Below are 20,204 nucleotides of genomic sequence, written 5' to 3'. Positions count from 1 at the left end.
GGTGGATGACCCATGCCATTGGATCCATAAAAAGTGGCATGGCTCTATCAGGATTCCCTCCCAGTCCATTTAATAGATTCAAAGGAGGAGAGACGATCACCAGTTAAACCTAGTTTTGTATACCTTTAATTGTCCAAATAAAGCATTTCCTCTACAATGGGCTATGAAGGGACATGTCAGTCCCAGCAGCCACTGCTTTACTAACAGAGCAACCACCACCATGTGGTCATGGTCAAACAAGTTAAGAAACAGAACAGTCACTGGTCCCTTACCTTCTCTCGTTGCCAAAGAGCCGGGCCACCTCTTCCCTTCCAGGGCTGCGGGCCCGGGTCCTCTGCTCCAGCCGTTTCCTCTCCACCTGGAAGGCCTCTCGGTTACTGATCCTAATGGCCTTGGGAACATCGGCCAGGGTGGCGTACTGCCGACTGGCTTTGAAGGAAAGGGAGAGGTCCGTTCTTTCTGCTCCCCTTCCCCCGTCTCTGCAGCTGGAGTCCTTGCACGTGGGGTAAGTACTCTTTGAATCCAGGGAGTTCAGTGAGAAGCTGGAAACCATTCGGTTGTTTGAGCTGGTACCTGGGGAAGGAAAGGGGTGGCTGTGCTCCTGGGAGGGTGATTTGGGATAACTGTACCTGTTGTTCGGGGTGCTGGGGCTGGGAGGGGATGGTGGAGGTGGCAGCTGCTGCTCTTCTAACTTCGAGTCTTGCTTGGTCTTCTCCAAGGAAAAGTAACCGCTCTCAACACGTGCCTTCCGCCCACAGTCTATCCTGTCGCCATTCATGGAGCTCTCATCTAAGAAACGGAACAGAAAACAAGGGGAAGGAGTTGGGTGGAGGTTACTATGCTTGGTTCCAAACCTGATTTTGCCTCCCCTCCATTTGTATAAAAGAAGATTTTAAACACAAACTGCCTTGCCTCCACAGAACAGGAAACATGTGCATACGGTTTCCAGCATTACAGTGCCTATGGACCCAGGCCCAAACCTGACCTGGAAGACCCACCTCTGGAGGGAAACCGTAAGTTCAGTTTCAGGATCCATTGCATCTTTGGCTTCTGTGCCCAGAACTGCCAGAAAGGGTGATGATAAGAACAGGGTTTTTGTGATGTGGAGATTGATCTGCTAGGAGGTGGACTAGGACCCACCAATCATCAGCATTTTGCACTTGGATTACTGAGCAGCCTGCTATATGTGCCACATGCAAAGCACCAACAGACATAGGGTGGGATGGGTGCTTTTGACTTATTTACAGAGGGAAAAGCTGGACAATGACAACAGGAGGAATGGAGCTAGCAGAATGCCATCAGGTGCCCAGCCAGCTTCTCACATCTGGTCGGGAGCAGCCATACTGCAGAAGGCCCAATAAGGTCTCCCCTTATTTCTCTGAGTCCAAGCACGCAATGATCTGACCCACTCTGTCTCCACAGAGTCTGGGAGGAGAGACACAACAACAGGGAAGAGCGGGTGCTTTGTTAAGACATAAAGAGGAGGCTTCTCAACAAGTGCTACCTGTATATATTAGGAGGAAGCTCAGAGGTTCAGCCAGCAAACACCAATGCATTGCCTAATCACAAGTAAAATCAACTCTGATGGTGTCTGATTCCAGTAAAGCAAGAGGGTCAGGGGAAGGGAACAAGAGAGTGGAAGGTGTGTTAATAGCTGGAGGAAGCATGGCTCCATCAGCAGCTCTTCATTTCTTCCTCCCAGAAAAAATGGGGAGCTAGGAGAGCATTGAGGCCTCATTGCAAGTCAGGCGTCAGGCCTTCCATTTGAGTGAGATGAAAAACAGCTGTATGCACCAGAGTGAGTTAGTGACCACCAGCCTCCATGCCAGCACAGACAAAGGCATTAAGGAAAGAGGAGTCCCTTCACACTGCTCTTGCTACAGAGGGCACAAGGAACAATTCCCGTTTTGCATTCACACCACCACAAAATTGTGCACGAGCATTTGTTTTCAAGGGCCAAAATTGCATCTAATCAGCACTGAACTTCCTGAATTGTCGGCCTCTAGAAGATTCTCCATATGTAAGTTTGGAATGTGGAGAAAATCATTTTGTTCCAGGCAGACTTGACCTGCTGGCTGGTTGGTAGGTAGGTAGGGAAGTGTAAATGTATACACATACGCGTGCAGGGAAGAAGGGGAGGCAGCAGCAGAAAGGTATACATCCAGCAGTGACTTTCCCATCCATTCTGAAGATCATAAGCTGGATGGTAAGTTATTTTGTTTTCTCCAACCAAAAAACGAGTGACCGAAAAGCAGCATCTGTGGAGGTCACACACACACACACACACACACACACACACACACACACACACACACACACACACACACCTCTGCCCATGGCCACATCCCAAGGTGTCAAGGGCAAAAGCCTATTGATTCATCAAAACCAGGGCTTTGCTGACACCAGCTAAATCAGAGAGACGCAAAGGGAGCAGTCTTCTTCCATTAGCTAATCCCAAGAGAGCACGGAGGAAAGCAATCGTTTTAACTAGCCACTCAGAACATGCAACAAACTCAGCTTTCCCCTCCACCCCCGATTTATCCAAGGGGAACACGTAACACAAAGCAGGAAGAAGGCCCAGGCCTCTATTGTTTCATTTCGAACAATACAGCAGACTCCAGAGGCTTCCATGGACTAATCAGAGGAGACAAAATGTAAACAGCTGCCCTGATATAGGGTTGGGAGGAGGAAGCAGCGCCTCAGTGCTTGGCAATAAAATAGGACCAACTGTAGGTAAGTGCCTCTCTGTATCCATTAGGGCGTTATTTCCCAAAGGGTACGCTGCAACCACCTGGAAAGCTGTGATAGGTCACGGGCCCAGTCCAGAGGGGAGACCACCGGGGGGTGAGGAAGTGTTTGGATAGTGAGCCCACCCCTTACTCATCCTGCAGCAAGTGCTCCTGTCCCATGGAACTGGGTTGAGAGGGCTGCTGTGGGTGGTCCGTGCCCCATTTGTGGGGCGAGGAGAAGGGTGGCAGCAAAGGAAGCTGGCCTCTGATTTTGCTTCCCTGCTCCCCATGCATTAGGACCCTGGGTGTGTTGCAAAAATTAAGACAAAATGCAGTTGGTGGGCTGCCTTAGTGAAAAGTTTGGGAATCACTCTGTGGATAATATAAAGGGGGATGATCAATATTCAAAAGCTCATTTATTCCAAAGGAAATTTCCTTGCCTTGGAATTGCACCCATTAGAGGTGGAAAAGACCTGTGAGGTCATCCCGTTCTGCTCCTTGCCTCTGCCTTCCAGTACTTTATCCAGATTTTCCCCTTTCTTAATTTCATCCCATTATTCACAATTATTCCCCTTCCCCACCCCACAACCCCACCCCAGGTACCGCAAGTGTAAGTGTTCAGATCTTTGTAGTCTGACACGGGCCTGAGCCATTCCCACCGGATTAAAGTATTGAAAGGGGGTGAGGGGAAGAGAGAGCAGGATAGGAGGGGAATCTAGTTTTCTTTTCACCACTGATGTCAGTTTCTTCTTATTTTGCACTTCATTCAGTTCAGGACAATGAAATCAGCCATAGTCCATGACTGTGCCTACCCAGGCACTGCCTCAATGGAAATATCATCACCTTCATCAGCAGGGCAGTTTCCTTCTGTTTCTCTATGGCAGTTGTGGGATCTTAAGTACTAACAGGTAGTTGGGTTTCCAAACCAGTAGGGGAACCATTACATTTGTTTAAAAAGAAAAAAAAAATTAAATAATAATACACAAAGACAAGAAACCATTTCTATTCACATTTTTAAATAAAGGCAAGTTTAGACCAAACTTTTTGACTAGGTCCCGTTAAGAGAGCCACACCACTCCAGTCAAGACAGCTATGTAATAAAACCAAACTGCTGCAGGAAACCCTTCCAATCCTAGTAACAACTTGGGGTTAATCGGCCATTAATAATAGCATTTTGCACTTTGAAAGCACCTTCCATCAGAGGATATCAAAGCACTTTACAAACAGTAGGCTTCACAACATCCCTGTGAGGTAGGTAAGGTATTAGATCCACTTTTCAGAGAGGTAAGTTGCCGCACAGAAGTGTTTGGGGGGATTTGACCAACATAATCTATTGGGGCAGTGGCAGAGCCAGGAAGTGACATGGCTCACTGCTCCCATGGACTTCCTGAAGTTGCAAGTGCTCAGCAGTTTCTGAGCATCAAGCCGTAAGAGTCTCATCTCCCAGGCTCTGCTCCAGTCACTACACAGCACAACCTCAGGGTGAAAAAGAAAGCTCCCCCCAATCAGGTATCGAATGCTGCCAAGATAGAGGAGAACAGGAACCAGTGCCAGCGTCCCTCTGGTCCTTACCTTCTTTGCTTTCCAACACAGGTTCCTTCAAGGAACTGGCAGGCATGGCCTGGCTCTGCATGGGGCTCTGGGCTGGGCTGATGCTACTGCTCCCATCTGGTTGATCTTTGCCCCTCATTTCTTCTTGCCAGAGTGTGGACTTGGTAGTGGGGACCTTCTCTGCATTAGGAATGTTGCTACTGGTCACAGCCATCTTAGCGGGGCCAGGTTCCTAAAGAGAACAGGAAAGACACTGGGTATCACTGCACATTCTCTAAATCCTAGCACCAGTCATCCCGACTTACCATAGCAGGTAGGTCCTTATCTGGAGACACATGGACCACATTACCCCAAGCTCTTAGGCCACATGGCATTTCAATGCACTTACAAAGGGGTGTGTGTATTTCCCTTCCCTGAATGATCTGATTTATACATTTCAAATGTTGGCAGGTCTAAGTGCTTCTCCCAAGTGGGACAGGCTAATTCAGGACTTCCTTAAGCAAGGTGGTTAAGCACTGCTCTTACAAAGAAAAAGGAAACGTCTTTAATATGCTCTCCTGAGGGAGGGATCCAAAAATAGCCCACATCTCCCTCTCTGTCCAGCTGGAGAAAGAACCAGAGCAAAGGTAAGCTCACAAATGAAGGAAGTCTACTGACCCTGAGAAGAAGCAGATATACATGGTAGGGGCCTCTTTGCTTTGCTGTGCTTTGTTTTCCAGTAGGAACTGCCCCTCCCAGCTCGGCAGACAGGACGCAGCACAATACCAGCGCTTTTAACTATTCGTCTGTGTAAAGTTTGCGCTCATGAAACCATGGATTAACCAAGCCCTACAGCTCAGCCAATAACCGCCAGCCCTGACTGTGATGCCTGCTGCTGGTCCTTTCCCAAGTAGGCGTGCTGTAGGTCTGGTGCGTCTGAGGCATGCTGTCACCAGACCAATGAGCACAGTACACACATTTGAGATAGAGAAAGATCACGCTGAAATAGATTCTAATCTGTGGGGATCAGCTTCCTTGAGGGGCTACTGAGACCTAGCAAACTCACTTCATTTTGACCCGTCAAGGACAAGAATGCTTGTGAAAGGCCAGTGCTATCACTTGCCACGGAATCACCTCAGTACAGACCAATAGGAGTTATAAACACTTACATCATAGAATATCAGGACCTCAGGAGGTCATCTAGTCCAACACCCTGCTCAAAGCAGGACCAATCCCCAGACAGATTTTTACCCCAGTTCCCTAAATGGCCCCCTCAAGGATTGAACTCACAACCCTGGGTTTAGCAATGCTCAAACCACTAAGCTACCCCTCCCCCACATGGCAGGAGATGTCTAAGATGTCTCGTTGTTGGTGGAGGATCTTATGAGATTATTATTATAACACTTTCTTCCCCAAGGATCACAACTACACATAGAAATCCAGCAATGCAACCACGTCTGGGGCAGAAGGTGGGAGATGGGATATTTTGGCCAACCAGAGCATTGACCATGTATTCTAAAAAACCCTTGATGGATTTTTATTGTATTCTGTGACACTTAACATATGGGCTACCTGTTTTGACCCCTTCACAAACATTTACTCTGAAGCATCCTCACATCCACAAAACATACACCTCCACCCCCTCCCCTCTCTCTCATATCTTCTGAGGACTGGGAAGATCAACTTCAGCAAATCATTTCCATCAGGATGGCAGGGAACAGCTGGCCCTGGACACCACTTCAAGTGGAACGCCGCACTGGGCTCTGCATTCTTCGGCCTTGAGTGTGGCTTTCCCCTCAAAGCAACGTTTCACAAACTGTCAGCACCTGAGAGGGCAGCGAACCTCGCCAAGAGGGGAAGCTTTGAAGCCCAGCCAGGCCCTAGATCTTCGGAAGCACGGCCAAGAGTGAGAGCTCTCGTCTGACAAACGTGCCCAGTCATTGGCAAAGCTGCCCTCGCCCGGTCCATCAACAGGGGATGCGGAGGATGGCCTTGAGCCAAGGCTCCATGTGTGTTGAACTCTTGCCCAGAAGACCTTCTTAGAGACAGGACTTCTAGAGCCCATCGAGTCACATTTCAACAAGGTTCCATTTGCAAGAGGACAACGATTACCTGACAAATTCCCCTGGCTAGAAACAATGAGCACAGCCTACCTCCCGGGGCTCCTCCTAAAGGGCTCCGCTGGTTTAGACAAAGAAGGGCTTTATGGGACTAGAAAGCAGATAATACTTTAAGGGAGGGGGAGGGGTTAGAGGAACACCTGAGTTGCACCCATTTCCCCCCCATCCCCCCAGTATATTTTACACTTAGAACAGGGGTTATTTTTCAGATAATGCAAATCCCATCCTCTAGCCTGGTTTTCCAGCTATTTCCTGCCCAGCTACCAGCCCTAAGCTACACTTCCTGCTGAGAGAGAGATTAGCGGCTTCACAGCATTACTGCCTGAGAACCCAGAGACAGGGCTGCAGGTGGAAATGTCACATGCCTTTTCCCTCTGGGTTACACCCATTTTTAAACAGCAGCTCCTCACCTTCACTTTTGCAAGGTGCTGTCCATTTCTACCAACAAGCCACAGAACCCCCGGCAGGTGGCACATGGGCTAAGTCAGTATCCGGAAGGGCTTCCGACTATCAGCAGCGGGGCACATCTGAGCCTCTCTCCTCACCTGCATGCCGTTGCTGCAGCACAGCAGGTGTGTGGCTTTGACTGCTGGATTGACAAGCACAGCAGGGACGCAGTTATTACTGAATGAGCGCTGAAGAGGTCTGAAGCGATGTTTATTAACACCTGCAGAGTCGCTTCTTGACCTTGTGGTTGTTCCCTCCCTCTTCTACCTGGTCCACCTGATTACCTGGCCCAGCCCATGTCAGCAGATTGATTTATCATTTACGGCTCAAAGTTACAATGAAGGGAATAAGAATTTCTGTCCCTCCGAAGCAGCCCCATTGCTGGCTGACAGCCTCACTCTGGAACACCCTCCATGCTCCAGTCTCTCAAATGGACTTTTCTCCCTTCACATCATAAGCAGAACGTTTTTGTGTAAAGGCAGCATTCTGCATAGGACCTCAACATTTGGATTATTTCTGTGGGTTGCCGTTAGATGGACCCTGTGTGGGCCCAGAACCTTCCCACTCAGCCCCATCCCCTTTCACGATCATGTTTAAAAACATGCATTGAACACTGAGCAAGGGGACAATCTCTCAAGAGCTTAAAAAGAAAGAGGTAACAAAGCCACTCTCTCCACCTGAGCCAAGGCCCTTGAGCCTCCTTAACCTCTGGGAATGGAGTTCAGTACTTGCAGTTAGACAGGAAATTCTGTCCACGGGCCTTTCATTTTGGAAACAGAGGAGCTGTTATTTAGGAGATATACTGGAATCGCCCCCGTCACATCAATCCTACACAGAGCCAAGAGATCTTCCATTTTGTTTTTAGCTTCACGGCCTTCTGCCCACCTATATCTATCAATCTGATATCCCCCACAATCCCTACCCTGGCCTTCTGCCTCCAGCCAAGAAACAGACAGTAAATCAGTTCAGCTGCTAGATTTCACGCTCATGCAATGGGAGTCTTCTCTCTGCCTTACACACCCCAGGTGTGGCACCAACAGTGCAACCTCTACAGAGCACACCTGACAGGTGATGCTCCATGAAGCAAATAAACCAAACCTCTTTCCCTCTGTATGTGTACACACACACACAAATCCCCTTCCCTCTGTGTACACAGACACACACACTTCCCTCAGTCTCCTGCTATTGACAATCTTGCTCTTAAACCCTGCTGCCCTTAACGTATGTCCCATGACCCTAGGTCTCTCTCCTCTGCTGTCATTTGCCAGCCAATAAACTGAATTTGCTCACATCAGAAAACCTTTTTGGTGCAATGGCTTCAAAAATGAATTAAAACCTAGAAAAATTCATTCCCTACTGTTCAACAGCTGCATTCATCATTTGTCTGGTCTGGTTTGCAACGAGCCACAAATAAAGAAAAAATGCAATGCCTTAACGCCTGAGAAGCCTAAATGGACATTTCCTTTAAAAACAGAAGAGCTATTTAACACAATTTAAAATACAATTAAGGAAACACTAGTTATTTTAAATGCATCTCTAAGTACGACTGGCCCTTAGTTTGTGATGAAGAAAGGACAGTTTAGCAGCTTAATGCACGAGAAGGGATGGAGACCTTCACAACTGGCATAAAGTTCAGTTCCATTAATTAGGGAATTTTTTTAGAATTTTTCTTGAAGCCACTGAGTACTTGTCAGGACAAACCAATGATAAATTAACCACAGCCAGAAATAATAATAAAGGAAATTGTGACAACTCTTCCTAATGTCTCTCAACCACTTGACACACGATGGGCAAATCAAGATAGGTAATAACTGGAGATATACCAATCTCCTAGAACTGGAAGGGACCTTGAAAGGTCATCGAGTCCAGCCCCCTGCCTTCACTAGCAGGACCAATTTTTGCCCCAGATCCCTAAGTGGCCCCCTCAAGGATTGAACTCACAACCCTGGGTTTAGCAGGCCAATGCTCAAACCACTGAGCTATCTTAACTACTGTATTAGGCACAATGGGCCTGTAAACCTATAAAACTTACTGGCTACCCAAGCACAGTGCTTGCTGCTGAGAGTTATCCCACTGCAGTCAACAGGACTGTGTGTGTTATGAAGAAGAAATAAGTGTTTGTAGCCTCAGGCCCTTAGATGCTTTTGTGATTTTATATATAAAAAAGAATCTGGTCTCCTGCTCTCACATGAATATATTATAAATACACCAATACACGCATATGCCCACATTTTCGAGGACGACTAACAATTGCCTCAATTTTTAGATGCCTGAGTTATTTTAATGGGTTATTTTCAGAGAGTGAAAACTCAACCATCTTCTGAAGGTCCTTTAAGAGGTCTCCAACTGGGCACTCAAAGTTACTAATCTCCTTTGAAACTTTAGACCATCTATATGTATTAATGAATACGTACGCACGTATATCCAGACAGAGAAAGAAAGAGACTGAGAAGGACACAGTTGAGCAAAGCAGCACTGTCTAGGCAAGATGGCTTCTTCCCGTTTCTTTAGCTGTTCAAATTTTGTATTATATTGTCACCCCTTTGCCGAGTTGTAGCAGAAGCCTGGGCCTTGGAGACCAGCTTTCAGTGGGAGCTGAAATCAGTGCAGCACACAAACAGAAGTCCTGGAACAGTGGTGGTAACAATACCTTCTTTCAGGGATCTGCCCAAACACCAATGTCCTCGTTTCCAGGGAGCAATTCTGCACCATGAACTGACTCCAGTTAGAGAGATTAAGGCAGAACGCAAGATCCCTTGCTGCTTGTCATGCCCCCGCCTCGGAAAAACATCAGAAAACTAGCCACCTGCCTGCATTTCCTTCTGAGATTAAAAAAATGCTCGCATGCGAAGAAAAACACTACATTTAACAGCGCCATCCACTGACCCCTGCCCTGATATGGTTTCTGGCTGGGGAAGAGCAGAGAGAATGACAATTTTCACAATGAGATGAAGCCATGAGAACAAGAGCTGAAAACAGAAGACAGTTTTCCATGGAAGGGCTCATGCCACTTTACTCCAAGGGCCAGCAGCAGCTGGCGTGAGAAGACCAGAGCTAAATTCCTATGGCCTGTGCTATGCAGGAGGCCAGACTAGATCATCACAGTGGTCCCTTCTGGCTTAAAAATCAATGACATTTTCCAGCCACCAAGAAGTGTTTGCAGGTAAAAGGAAAACAGATCATGAAAGTGACCACAGCCGCCAGTGCTGCTGCAGACAATATTTGCAGCTGGATTAGGGGTATTTTTTGTTTTCAAAAGGCTCTTTTCCTGCAGAAGGAGAGAGGCCTGACAGGCAGCCAAGTTCAATAGAAGCCCTTTCAAAGGGAATTATTTTCTGGTAACCGAGTTTGCGGTGACAGGCTTCTGGCGCGGTGGCCTGGACCACTCTAACCACTCCGGTGCTGCGTGGCCAGAGCGTGAGGTTGGGATCAGATCATTTCCAGGCTGCTTTGGGGAGAAGGAGAAAGAGAATGGGAAGCTGTGGCTGCTTTGCATTTGACACAAGGAGGAAAGCAGATGGGGAAGCGGGTAGAGTTAGTGAGGAATGCGTGAAGGTAAAGATAAAAAGTCCTGCTCTGGCTGGTGCTTAATGCTATCCTGTCGGAGCTGTTCTGGCAAACAAAAATCTCTGTAGCAACAGATACACATGGAGTTTCCTGCCTTCCATTCCAGCCCTTGATTATGATGGAAAGCTCCCAGTTTCCTCATTCAGCTTCCTGGCTTTGAGGTTTCGCCTGCATCACCCAGTGACCCAGCTTTAAGCATCTGCTGCACAGCAACTGGTTTGCTCTTTTGTAGAGTAGAACACTATACAGGATGTGACTAAGTGGGAATCTTTTGTAATATTTGTATGAAGCCTACGTGTGCCTCAGTTTCCCCTATGTGCTGCAGAGTTACCTAGTTTGGGGGGAGGGGAGGTCTGTTTGCTCTCTGGGCAGCCTAAAGCACAGGTGTGAATGATGCCTAGCTGTCTGGGGCTTGGGTCCCATATTAATGGAGCTCTTGAAAAGACAATGGCAAATCCAATTGCCTGGACATGGACACTTAGCAACCAACAACTCACAAGAGATTTGGACTTCCCTGCCTCTCCACAGCCCCGCTCCCGCATCTCCCCAGCCCCGGAACAACAGAGGGGAGGGGTATGAGGTGGAAGTTAAGTTGGCTGCAGGAAGCAGTCGGCCGGGGACACACCTGGACTGAGGCAAAGGGAGGTCAGAGGGATGAGGCTTTGGGCTGTGTGCTGACCAGGATGGACTATGCTGTAACTTTCTTTTCTCTGTGCTAACCGAGGTCTTCCTATGCTGTGTTCCAGGCGACTAATAAACTGTCTGACAACGCCAGCTGAGTGTTGCTGCAGATGCTGACAGCGGAGGTGCACTGCTCCTAAGATAGTACAAGTCTCCCTCAGGGGTCTGCCTCAGTTGGACTTGCTGAACGGAGCTCACGGTGTGAAGCAGGAGGGCTGAAGGACCAGAGGCCTGGCCTATGGAGGCAGTGAAGCCATGTGGCTTGCCCTGGAGGAAGCGTGAGACCCCCTAGGGGGGTCTGGCTCACTGAAGGGGTCCTCCCAGAGACTGTTCCAAAGCTGGGGTCATAGCACCAGTCCTGTGGATCCATGACGCAGGGACCACAAACGTTCCGGTACAAAGACCATGCAGGCAGCTGGCCTGAGCCCATTTCCATACATTTTTTAGAATAAAAATGTTAAGAGGCGCCCCTAGCCCAAACACAGGCCCTGTGCTCATCCCCTCAAGGAAAGGTTCAGAGAAGCCACATGTGGTCTGAGTTCACCCGTGGTAGGAGCCTGCGGTTAAGCAACATTGCTCTTGTGCTGCTATGCGGGGTTTTTACACCTTCCCTCTGAAGCTGGCCACTGTTAGACACACTGGACTAGAGGGCACGCATATCTGATCCACCTTCCTACATTCCTGTGACAGAGCTGATAGTCCCAAGGGCTAGTACTCAACCAGGCCACATCTGGCTTTCGAGCTAAGCACTGTCCCTCTGTTAGCCGGACAGTACGTTTAAGGAGCACACAGAGGTATGGGACAGTCTCGAACAGTAACTGAATTCTTACAGACATGCCTCAAGGTTTGGGACAGACGCAGGCCTAGGCCAGATGCACTCAACTCTAGGATAGTGCCGACGCAGATGCGGACTCCAAAGCAGCGCTCAGGAATTCAGATGCTCCTCTAAGCTGTCCAACCCAGCTGAGCCTCCAGCATCAAAGAGCAGAAGCTGGAAGTCTAAGGTCTGGGGTGGCAGCTGCTTCGGTCTAGGACCCAGCAGGGCAAAGGGTTCTCTGGAAAGTGGAAGTTACACCATAAAAATAGATTCCATGCTCCCTCCTAAAGGTTTGGGGGAAGGTATGGGGTGAGGAAGGAGAAGATTCTTGTTTGATCAGTTGCTAGTCTCAGCCCCATGGGTGCTGGCCCTTTGTTACAATGCTGCCTTCCAGTTAAGACACGCCATGGAGTGGAAACCCAAGACCACCTCTGTGCTCAACTCAAGCAGAGACAAGGGCCAAGGCAGCCCCAGGGCTTCTTAAGGAACGTGGAGAGATTTGCAAGATGAAGGGCGGGAGAGGTTTATTAATTGGTCTCGTTGTGTCTATTTATTCCTATTAAACCCTGCAAGGGCCAATCTGGACAGTGCCCCGGACTCCCATTCTTTGTGATGGGGAGGTGCTCAGCACCATGCAGGATGGAGCCCTTATTTAGCTGATCTAAGAGCAAAGTGTCCTGAGAGATCTTACTGCTGGGGGCCTGGCCTGAATGGAGTACGAGCGATGCCGTTGAATTATGGGTATTAACCTCTGTGCCACCCTCCTAGCCCATCCCCCGAGTGGCATGCGGCAGTGTTTTCTGGGCAGTTACCTTCACACACTGGGACGTGGCATAAGAGTGGACAGAAATACACAAGCTCAATACCTCACTGCCTTCAAGAGAGAAAGGCCGTTGTGGAGAGCGGCGAGGGGGGTGGGGGAGAAGCAGAGGTAAGCGTTAAACACCAGCTCCGACAGAGCAGAGTTGGAAGAGAGACAAGCGGATCATTCTCAGGGCACTGAGAGCTCCTGCAAAGGGCTAAGTGGGGTGCTGTGGAGGCATGACACAGCCTTCCGCCAGGAAACCTAAGAGGGGGGGAAGAGACCAGCTAATAGAGGACAACTGTGACAGCAATCGGGATTCCATGGAGGCCTGGGGGAAGACCTCAGGGAGCAGCCAAGGGCCAGGGAGCTGAGGCAGAGAAATAAATAGAAAACATGAGCTCATCCACCGTGAGCTCTCAGCACAGCGGCAGCTGAAGTACAAACCTGGCTCCTTCGGGGGAGCTGGCCTGGGCTACGCACCCAGTGCTGGCATCCGGGCAGGGGGGGTCTGTGCTCTGGCATTTTGCGGTGGGTGATAGTGGCATTCTCTAGTCCCACACTAAGCCCCTGAGCTGGTGCCTAAGGCAGCGAGACACAAGGGGTGCACCCCACTGGGCCCCCACACGCCCCATCCTTGAGGACACCTGGGCAGCCTGGCTCAGTCCTCCAGGGAGCTGGGACCTCAGCACCGCCTCCGCGTGGGCAGGGTGCATCCTCTCCAGAGCCACTTGCCTTATTTGGTGCTCAGGAGCTCAGATCCTGTACAGGTTCCAAGCAGTTGCCATGGTGATGAAACGTAACCCAAAATGATGTTATTCTGGCTGCATTTTTTCCCCCTCAAAAGCAGGCAGCTCTGGGAGCTGGCTTTATGCTGGGTAACGTTTCCTCAGTCAGCACCATTCCCTTCCTTCCCCCCTGCTCCCACGTGCAGGGAGCTTCTGGGCCGCAGCCCCCGCATAGCCAGACGCGATTTCCCAGAATGCCCTGAAAGCGACACACTGGGGCGTCATGCTTCCAGTTCGAGTCCCCACAGACTGTGGGGGTTAGGGGTCAGCATCTCTGCTGAGCTGGTGGTTCTCACTGATGACGGGAGAGGGGAAAGCCCCCAGGACAGAACGCGTGTCGGCACAGCATCACCACATCCATGGCACTCAGGAGCCAACATTTCCCCACAAGGTTTCCTGTGGCCAGTTCCAAGCCCTCACCATGCTCCAGGGGGCAGCTCAGACGACCCAGCTCAGACGAACGTCTTCCGGAAGGGAGGCAGAGGGGAGAACTAGCCACAGATAATCTATGTAAAGAGTTGATCCCCTTCTTCCTCCCACCCTGTACCCCTCAGAGGACCTCGGGTGGGAGCTGAGGAAGCCACAACTCTGCTCCCTCTCACTCCTGGGCTGCTGGGGACAATCCACAGGTGTTCCATGTGGAGCCACACCCAGCTCTCCTCAGGTGCCCAGACCTGACCCTTATATGGGAATCGCAGGAGAAAACAAATGGCTCACGCTGGGGGAGGGAGGAGGAAAGAGGGGGAAGGGCTGGGCTTATTTTCCAACCGACACCCTGCCCAGCTCCCAGGTAACCATCTGTGAGTGTCCAGGCCTGCTGGGTGAATTCCTCCAGCCCAACCACCTCTGCCCTGCTGGCCAGCAGCTCCAGGACACACTCACATGGGTCAAGGCTGTTTGCAGCCCCTGAGAGGAGAGATTATTCCAGCCTAGGGGTGGGATTCTGAACCTGTGGGTTTCTCCCTCACTCGGTCCATGTGGGAGACACGGGCAGGAAAGCGTGGGTCATGGGCAGCTCCAGCTTTACCATTTATAGTCAAAGCGAGCACAGAGCTGTCGCTGGGTCCCTGGAGAGCACAGCTCCAGCCCCCGAAACTCCCAGCTCAGCCCTGGCCTTCATTATTTTCCTTTCATTCTAGTTATCTCCGGGGTCATCTCATGCAGGGAAACTGGAGCCCTGTGGAATTTCTTCCCGGACCCTACGAGGGCTGTGAGCGGCCCGGATTGCTTCCTCCTCTTCCCATCCTCCCTCCCCCTCTGCACATATCCCCCTGAGCCCAAAGGATACTGTTCAAAGCTTTGTAATTGGCTGTGGGGCCGGCCTGTGTGTTAGCGAAGGTAGCTGGAGAAGTGGCGAGCTTCCCACCATGCCACACCCTCTTCCTTATGAGCCTACCTAAACCCAAGCACTTCCAGCCCTAGTCCTGGCTGCAGACCCTTCCCAGATATACAACCCCGCACAGCCCGGTGCGGTTCAGCCAGCACACACAGAGGGAACCAGGCCTGGGAGGAAAGGGGAAAAGCAGGGAAGACGCATCCATCTTGCCTTCTGGGAAAGTAACTCAGCTGGATCTGAGAAACCGGATGGGGAGGGGGGCAGCCAGGGGTTTAACGCAGCTGCTGCAGCACTGGCTGCTACAGGGAGTTTTAGAGCCAGGCTAATGAGCACTAACACAGCACTTTCATCTTCAAAGCTGGGGGGAGGAGCAGTGAGCTCAGAAAGTGACATCCAGAAATTAATTCACGCCATCGTAGCTGCCCTGGCGCCACTTGACTGCTCTGTGCACCCAGGAACAGGAGCGTCCTAAAGGGCCAGAAGCCCATTTCTCATCTCGACTGGGCTAGCAAGGCAGACGTTCCCACCCTTCTTTGGAGACCAGCAACGGCCCCGGGAGAGAGCCAATGTAAGGAGACACCCCATTCCTGGCTCTCCACTCTAGTCCCAAGGGATCCAGCCCCTGGAAAGAACTCTGGGTCATGGTGAATGACAGAGGGTCACTGCCTGGGGTTACCTGCGGGGTTGGGGGCTCTACCTTCCTCTTCTTCTTCTGATTCTGCTTGTTTGTCCTCGGGTAGACGATCAACATCTCCAGCCACCTGCAAACAAACAGAGAATTACGGTAAGGATCTCTCTAAGGGCAGCCTGGGAAAGAGCTCACTGCCAGCAGAACTCAGTGTCCTCTGGATTCAGGATTCCCAGTCATTGGGCTGGCCTGGAGGTGCTTGGCTTTTAGATCTGCATTGCTTTAGTTTGCCCCTCTTGGCTGGACACCAGGCCATGGGAGATGCTGTCTGAACTCTCAGCTCCTAGTGTAATATCACTTTATGCTTAGCTGCCATTATAAAAGGATGTGGGGGAGCCCAGAAAATAGGTTTGGGGATAGCACAGAACATGCCCAACTTCATCCCAACTCGGCTTGGAGTCCAGAGCGCAATCCCACTGGGTACCATGGATATATGCCAATACATGTGGACACCTAGATGTCCTTGGTTAAGGAGTGACTTAATCACAGTCTAAGAATTTGACAGAGGGTTCTTCAAGCTAGGAGACAAGGTATAACATGATCCAATGGCTGGAAGCTAAAGCTAGATAAATTCAGACTGGAAATCAGGTGCAGGTTCCCAAACTTTTTTTGCTGCACTCCCCTTCGTGTCCCAGTCCGTGCCCCCCAATTTATCCTCCCTCCCCAGGCCACTTGCTTTACTCTCCCCCTCCCCACTCTTCCAGCCTGTGGCCCCCTCCTGCAGCCCCAGACAGCCCCTCTCCCCCCAGAGCTGGGCTGTGATCCCTACTGGGCTGCGCCTGCTGACTCCACTCACTGGCTGCAGCTGTTTCCTTCATGCTACTGCTGCCACGGTCGCCTGGACTCCGGTCCCTGCACCACTGCCACCAGCCCAGCATTCAGAGCACATGCAGGATGTGATGTGGTGGGGGGGCAGCAACAGGCACTGCAGAAGCAGGCTCGCTCTCCAAATCCTGCCCCCCAACCTACACCCCACTCCCACACAAGTAATAGCTTTCCTTGTGTGCCAGCTGCTGCCGCTGCACCTGCCTCCAGATAGGTGCCGTCTCAACAGCCTCTTCTTCCTGAAAAGTAGCAAGGACGTGGGAATGTTCTATTTTACCCGCACCCTCCTGATAAGCAAGGGGCACACCCTCCAGTTAGAAAAATCTAGGCTCTAGTTCAAACAGGAATTAACTCTGGGAAGTTTTAGGGCCCGTGTTATACAGGAGAGCAGACCAGGTGACCCCAGTGATCCCTTCTGGCTGTACAATCAATGACTATGTTGCAATAACTGAACCTACAAATTCATTCTGATTGTGAGCTCAACCGTAAGGAGTAAGTGAAAGTTCATAACCACCTAAAGATGTTGACGGGAACAGGTAGAACAGGGAGACAAAGACTGAATGAATCCAAACTGAAAGACCCACTGATATAACTCAAAGACTGTGCTAAGATCATGCCTGGTAAACAGGAAAAGGGCAGGACTGGAAATCAAGGTGTCATGGCGTCCAAAATTGGTGGACAAGATAACAAGGGAATGGGATGTTCCATCCATTAGTGGGGGCCTTAACATAAAAGCTTTTGGGAAGAAACGTTAGAAGACACAGATACCGGCTGACAACGACAGGAGACCAGGAAGGACCGAGCTTCACCATCATTCATGGCTGCCACTCCCACCATCTCCTGCTGCTCTGGGATCCACTGTTGCTGGATCTTTATCCTCCTGAAAGATGTTCTGCTGACCACAGCAAACCAAGAGAGGGACCCAGATGACATTGCCGTCTTCACTGGCTCTGGCTAAATCCCAAACACCATCCAAGATGTGAGATTTGGTTGTTCCTGCCTCTGTCCTCTTGTGGGTCCTTTTCCTCCCCCATCTTATTTCTTCTTTTTCCTATCCCTCGCCTTCTGCCTAATAAGAGTCAGGCTTAGTCAGCCACGACTGGATATTCTTCAGTACTGCTATCAGCCTGTGACCAAAGAGGCAGCTAAAAGCAATGCCCTAAACACCCAGTGCTGGTCCCAGTTTGCCAGGTCTCAGTGTGGCTAAGACGACTGCATGCTGTGCAATTGCAAGCGAAAGTCAACACCAGAGACAGAAGCTACATTTTCCCTCTTTGCTGTTCTTCTCTCTCCCCTCGTGCGTGTTTGTCTTGTTGTGTCTTTTAGGAAATGAGATCAGACCAACAGCTCCAGCCCAGCTCAACTCCCTTTCTCCTTTCCCCAAAGGGCAGTTTTTACCATCCAAGAGACTGTCAAAACAATTCCTTCCAAAGGCTTTCCTCAGCTAACAGGAAAGGGAACAAGGGATGTTGCTCAAATGAAACCTTAATACTCCAAATTTCAAAGGCTTTAACTGTTTCTCCTTCTTTCGTGTATCTTCAAAAAGATTTTCAATGATGTGTTTGCTACAGTATTAAGCAGGCTGGGGTCTTGTATACTGAACCGTGCAAACAAACACTGTTTAATGTTGGACAGTGACCTGGTCAATGTTGGACAGTGACCTGGTCATGTTAACACCTTTGCCTCTTTGGGCCCATATAGTCCATCTAAATTGATACAAATGTCCCCTTCCTGGACCCCCAGAACACCCGTTCTTCCCTCCCCTGCTCTTCCCTCCATGAAAAGCAGAGCATGTCCAGCTCATCGGTGGGTTTGACCACGTTACCAGTTGGATGCTGCATTCTGATACCTCCCCTGAAGCCATACTGCTCTGCAAGCAACCTCTCCACTGCCTTCCAGCAATGCAGTGCACGTCATCAGAGCTTGGGTGGCATCAGCATTTCCATTACTAACCCATATTTTCAGGGGTTTATAACTTGACCATAAAAGCTCCCTCTGAGCAGGAACTTGGCACGCACAGAATCTCAACTTCTCGGAGCTGGTTAGGGACGACATAGCAAACAATACCCAGTAGACAGTAACCACAGCCTGAAGAGGAAGAGCTCTTTTTGCAAGGGTTGGGGCTGGGGTGGAGTGCGGGGGGGGAGGAGGAAGGAAGACACCCAGGCACACAAAGCTACATAGCAACTCAAAAGACGTGAAGTGCAGCACAGAACTCCAGGACCACCCATAACCCCATCTGCCACCCTTGTCTCTTAGTTCTGAGCTACAGCCCCTCCAATGGAGCTGCGGTGCCAACCCTAAAAGGAACCAGGCAAAATGAGTTTGCTGGGTCTCATCCTAGCTTTTCAAGTGAAGATTTGGCCTCATTGCAATAAACCACAAACAATTTGGCACAGTCCCTTCTCAAGAGAGGCCAAAGACAGGATTGATGCAGGGGCAGCGGGAGGAGGAAGGAGGGAAGGAAAAGAAGAGACTGTAGGACAGGAGCGCGTGCATCAGGGAAACCTCACAGACCGACCTACTGGAACGTATCTGCTAGACAGGGCTGTCTGTCTTCTGCTTTCAGAAATGCAAATGTTAACTCCACGCTCCCACTGTATTTTATTGTAGAGTAATCCACAAAACAAACAGAAAGGAAATTCAGCATTAAAAAGGCCAGCCCTTGCCATGAGTCAGTTGTGCTGTGGATTCCTTTACCGGCTCTTGTCATGTCCAGATAAGCAGCCCATACATCTCAATCAACCTGGTTGCAATCAGGATCCAATGGCTGCTCCAGATGTTTCATGCTTCGCTTCACCTAATTTCCCTCCCCCACACACCGCCATTGAGTGTGTGTGCGCGCTGCTGTCGCACGAGTTTTGGGACAACCACATCAATTGGGTTTTGGTTAGGCAATAAATATCAGAAGCACGCAATGGACACAAGACAGCTCTCCGAATACGGGAATCTTAGCAGCATGCTGCAATTGCAAAATAAAACTACCATGGCTTGAAACCAAGTGGGATGATTAATGCCACGGTTGGAGACAAACGCAGAGTTTCAAACTAAGATGCAAGGCCAATGCACAAGAAATCAGCCCCACTTTGCTTTGCAGCATGCGTGTCTCTTCGCATTACCCTCAGCGAATAGAGTGGGGTAGAGTAATGGAAGGCCAAGCTGGATACTGGAGCATGGGAAAAAGGGAGATACCAGTAACAACTGTGTGACTGGGCACAGCACAGGGATCAGGGAGAGAAGGGAGGGGAAAACGGGCATTTTTGCCAATGCTTCAGGGCATGACCAAGCACAGCAGGAGAGTCTTGGGGGGAAGCATGAAAGTTGCTGTTACATTGTAGGACATAGCTAAGTGGGAGAAACAGATCCCAAGGGAAATGGGTGTGGGAAGGGAGCTGGTGTCCCATGATGCTGTAGGGCAGGGGAAGAGTCGGAGAGCAGAGCTAGGGGGGAGCTCTCGACCTGTATCCGGTCAATATCACCACAAAAGGCAGAGAAGAAACCTCCGGTGCAGCAGGTGTTAGCTGGAGACCCAGAGCAGGTGAAGCAGGAGTGAGCCCTGTACAATGGGCCCAGGGACACTCTGCTCACTCACCTCTTCCCCTCACTTTCAGTTTCCTTCAGCTTCCAGACTGATCATTACACGATTTACAAAGGTTTATCGAAGTGAGAACACCACTGCCTCCCCCACAACGGGGAAGAACGACCTGCCAGCCAGCCCGGGAGCATGAGCGCAGACAAAGCACAGACATCTAACTGCGGAGCCACCTGGATTATGGCTACAAGGTTTTAGTGCAGACAAGGCTGCTGATTAGCCTCCCACCCACCAAACACAGGACACGACTGGCTCATCCCAGGGCTTTGCTGGCACTCATCA

The 20,204-nt window shown here is 50.2% G+C and overlaps 1 protein-coding gene across 13 annotated transcripts in view; it reads right to left on the bottom strand.

Annotated features, from left to right (window-relative positions):
• The window catches only part of LOC120372884 (myosin phosphatase Rho interacting protein), a 172,631-nt gene that overhangs the window by 61,751 nt on the left and 90,676 nt on the right, over positions 1 to 20,204 (bottom strand). For 5 of the 13 annotated variants that reach the window (XM_039490370.1, XM_039490371.1, XM_039490369.1 and 2 more), the window contains exons 5-8: positions 15,494 to 15,578; positions 4,302 to 4,512; positions 630 to 789; positions 273 to 542 (exon numbers count right to left, since the gene is read on the bottom strand). In XM_039490370.1, coding sequence (XP_039346304.1) covers positions 273 to 542; positions 630 to 789; positions 4,302 to 4,512; positions 15,494 to 15,578 — 726 coding nt within the window. Of the gene's footprint in view, positions 1 to 272; positions 790 to 4,301; positions 4,513 to 15,493; positions 15,579 to 20,204 lie in introns of all 13 variants that reach the window. The other 8 variants (XM_039490367.1, XM_039490368.1, XM_039490366.1 and 5 more) reach the window with 2 other exon arrangements.

Source organism: Mauremys reevesii, linkage group 10 (assembly GCF_016161935.1).
Source record: "Mauremys reevesii isolate NIE-2019 linkage group 10, ASM1616193v1, whole genome shotgun sequence".
NCBI classification, from domain to species: domain Eukaryota; kingdom Metazoa; phylum Chordata; order Testudines; family Geoemydidae; genus Mauremys; species Mauremys reevesii.
The sequence above is the reverse complement of the archived record's forward strand: the minus strand, read 5'-3'. Positions and strand labels throughout refer to the sequence as shown.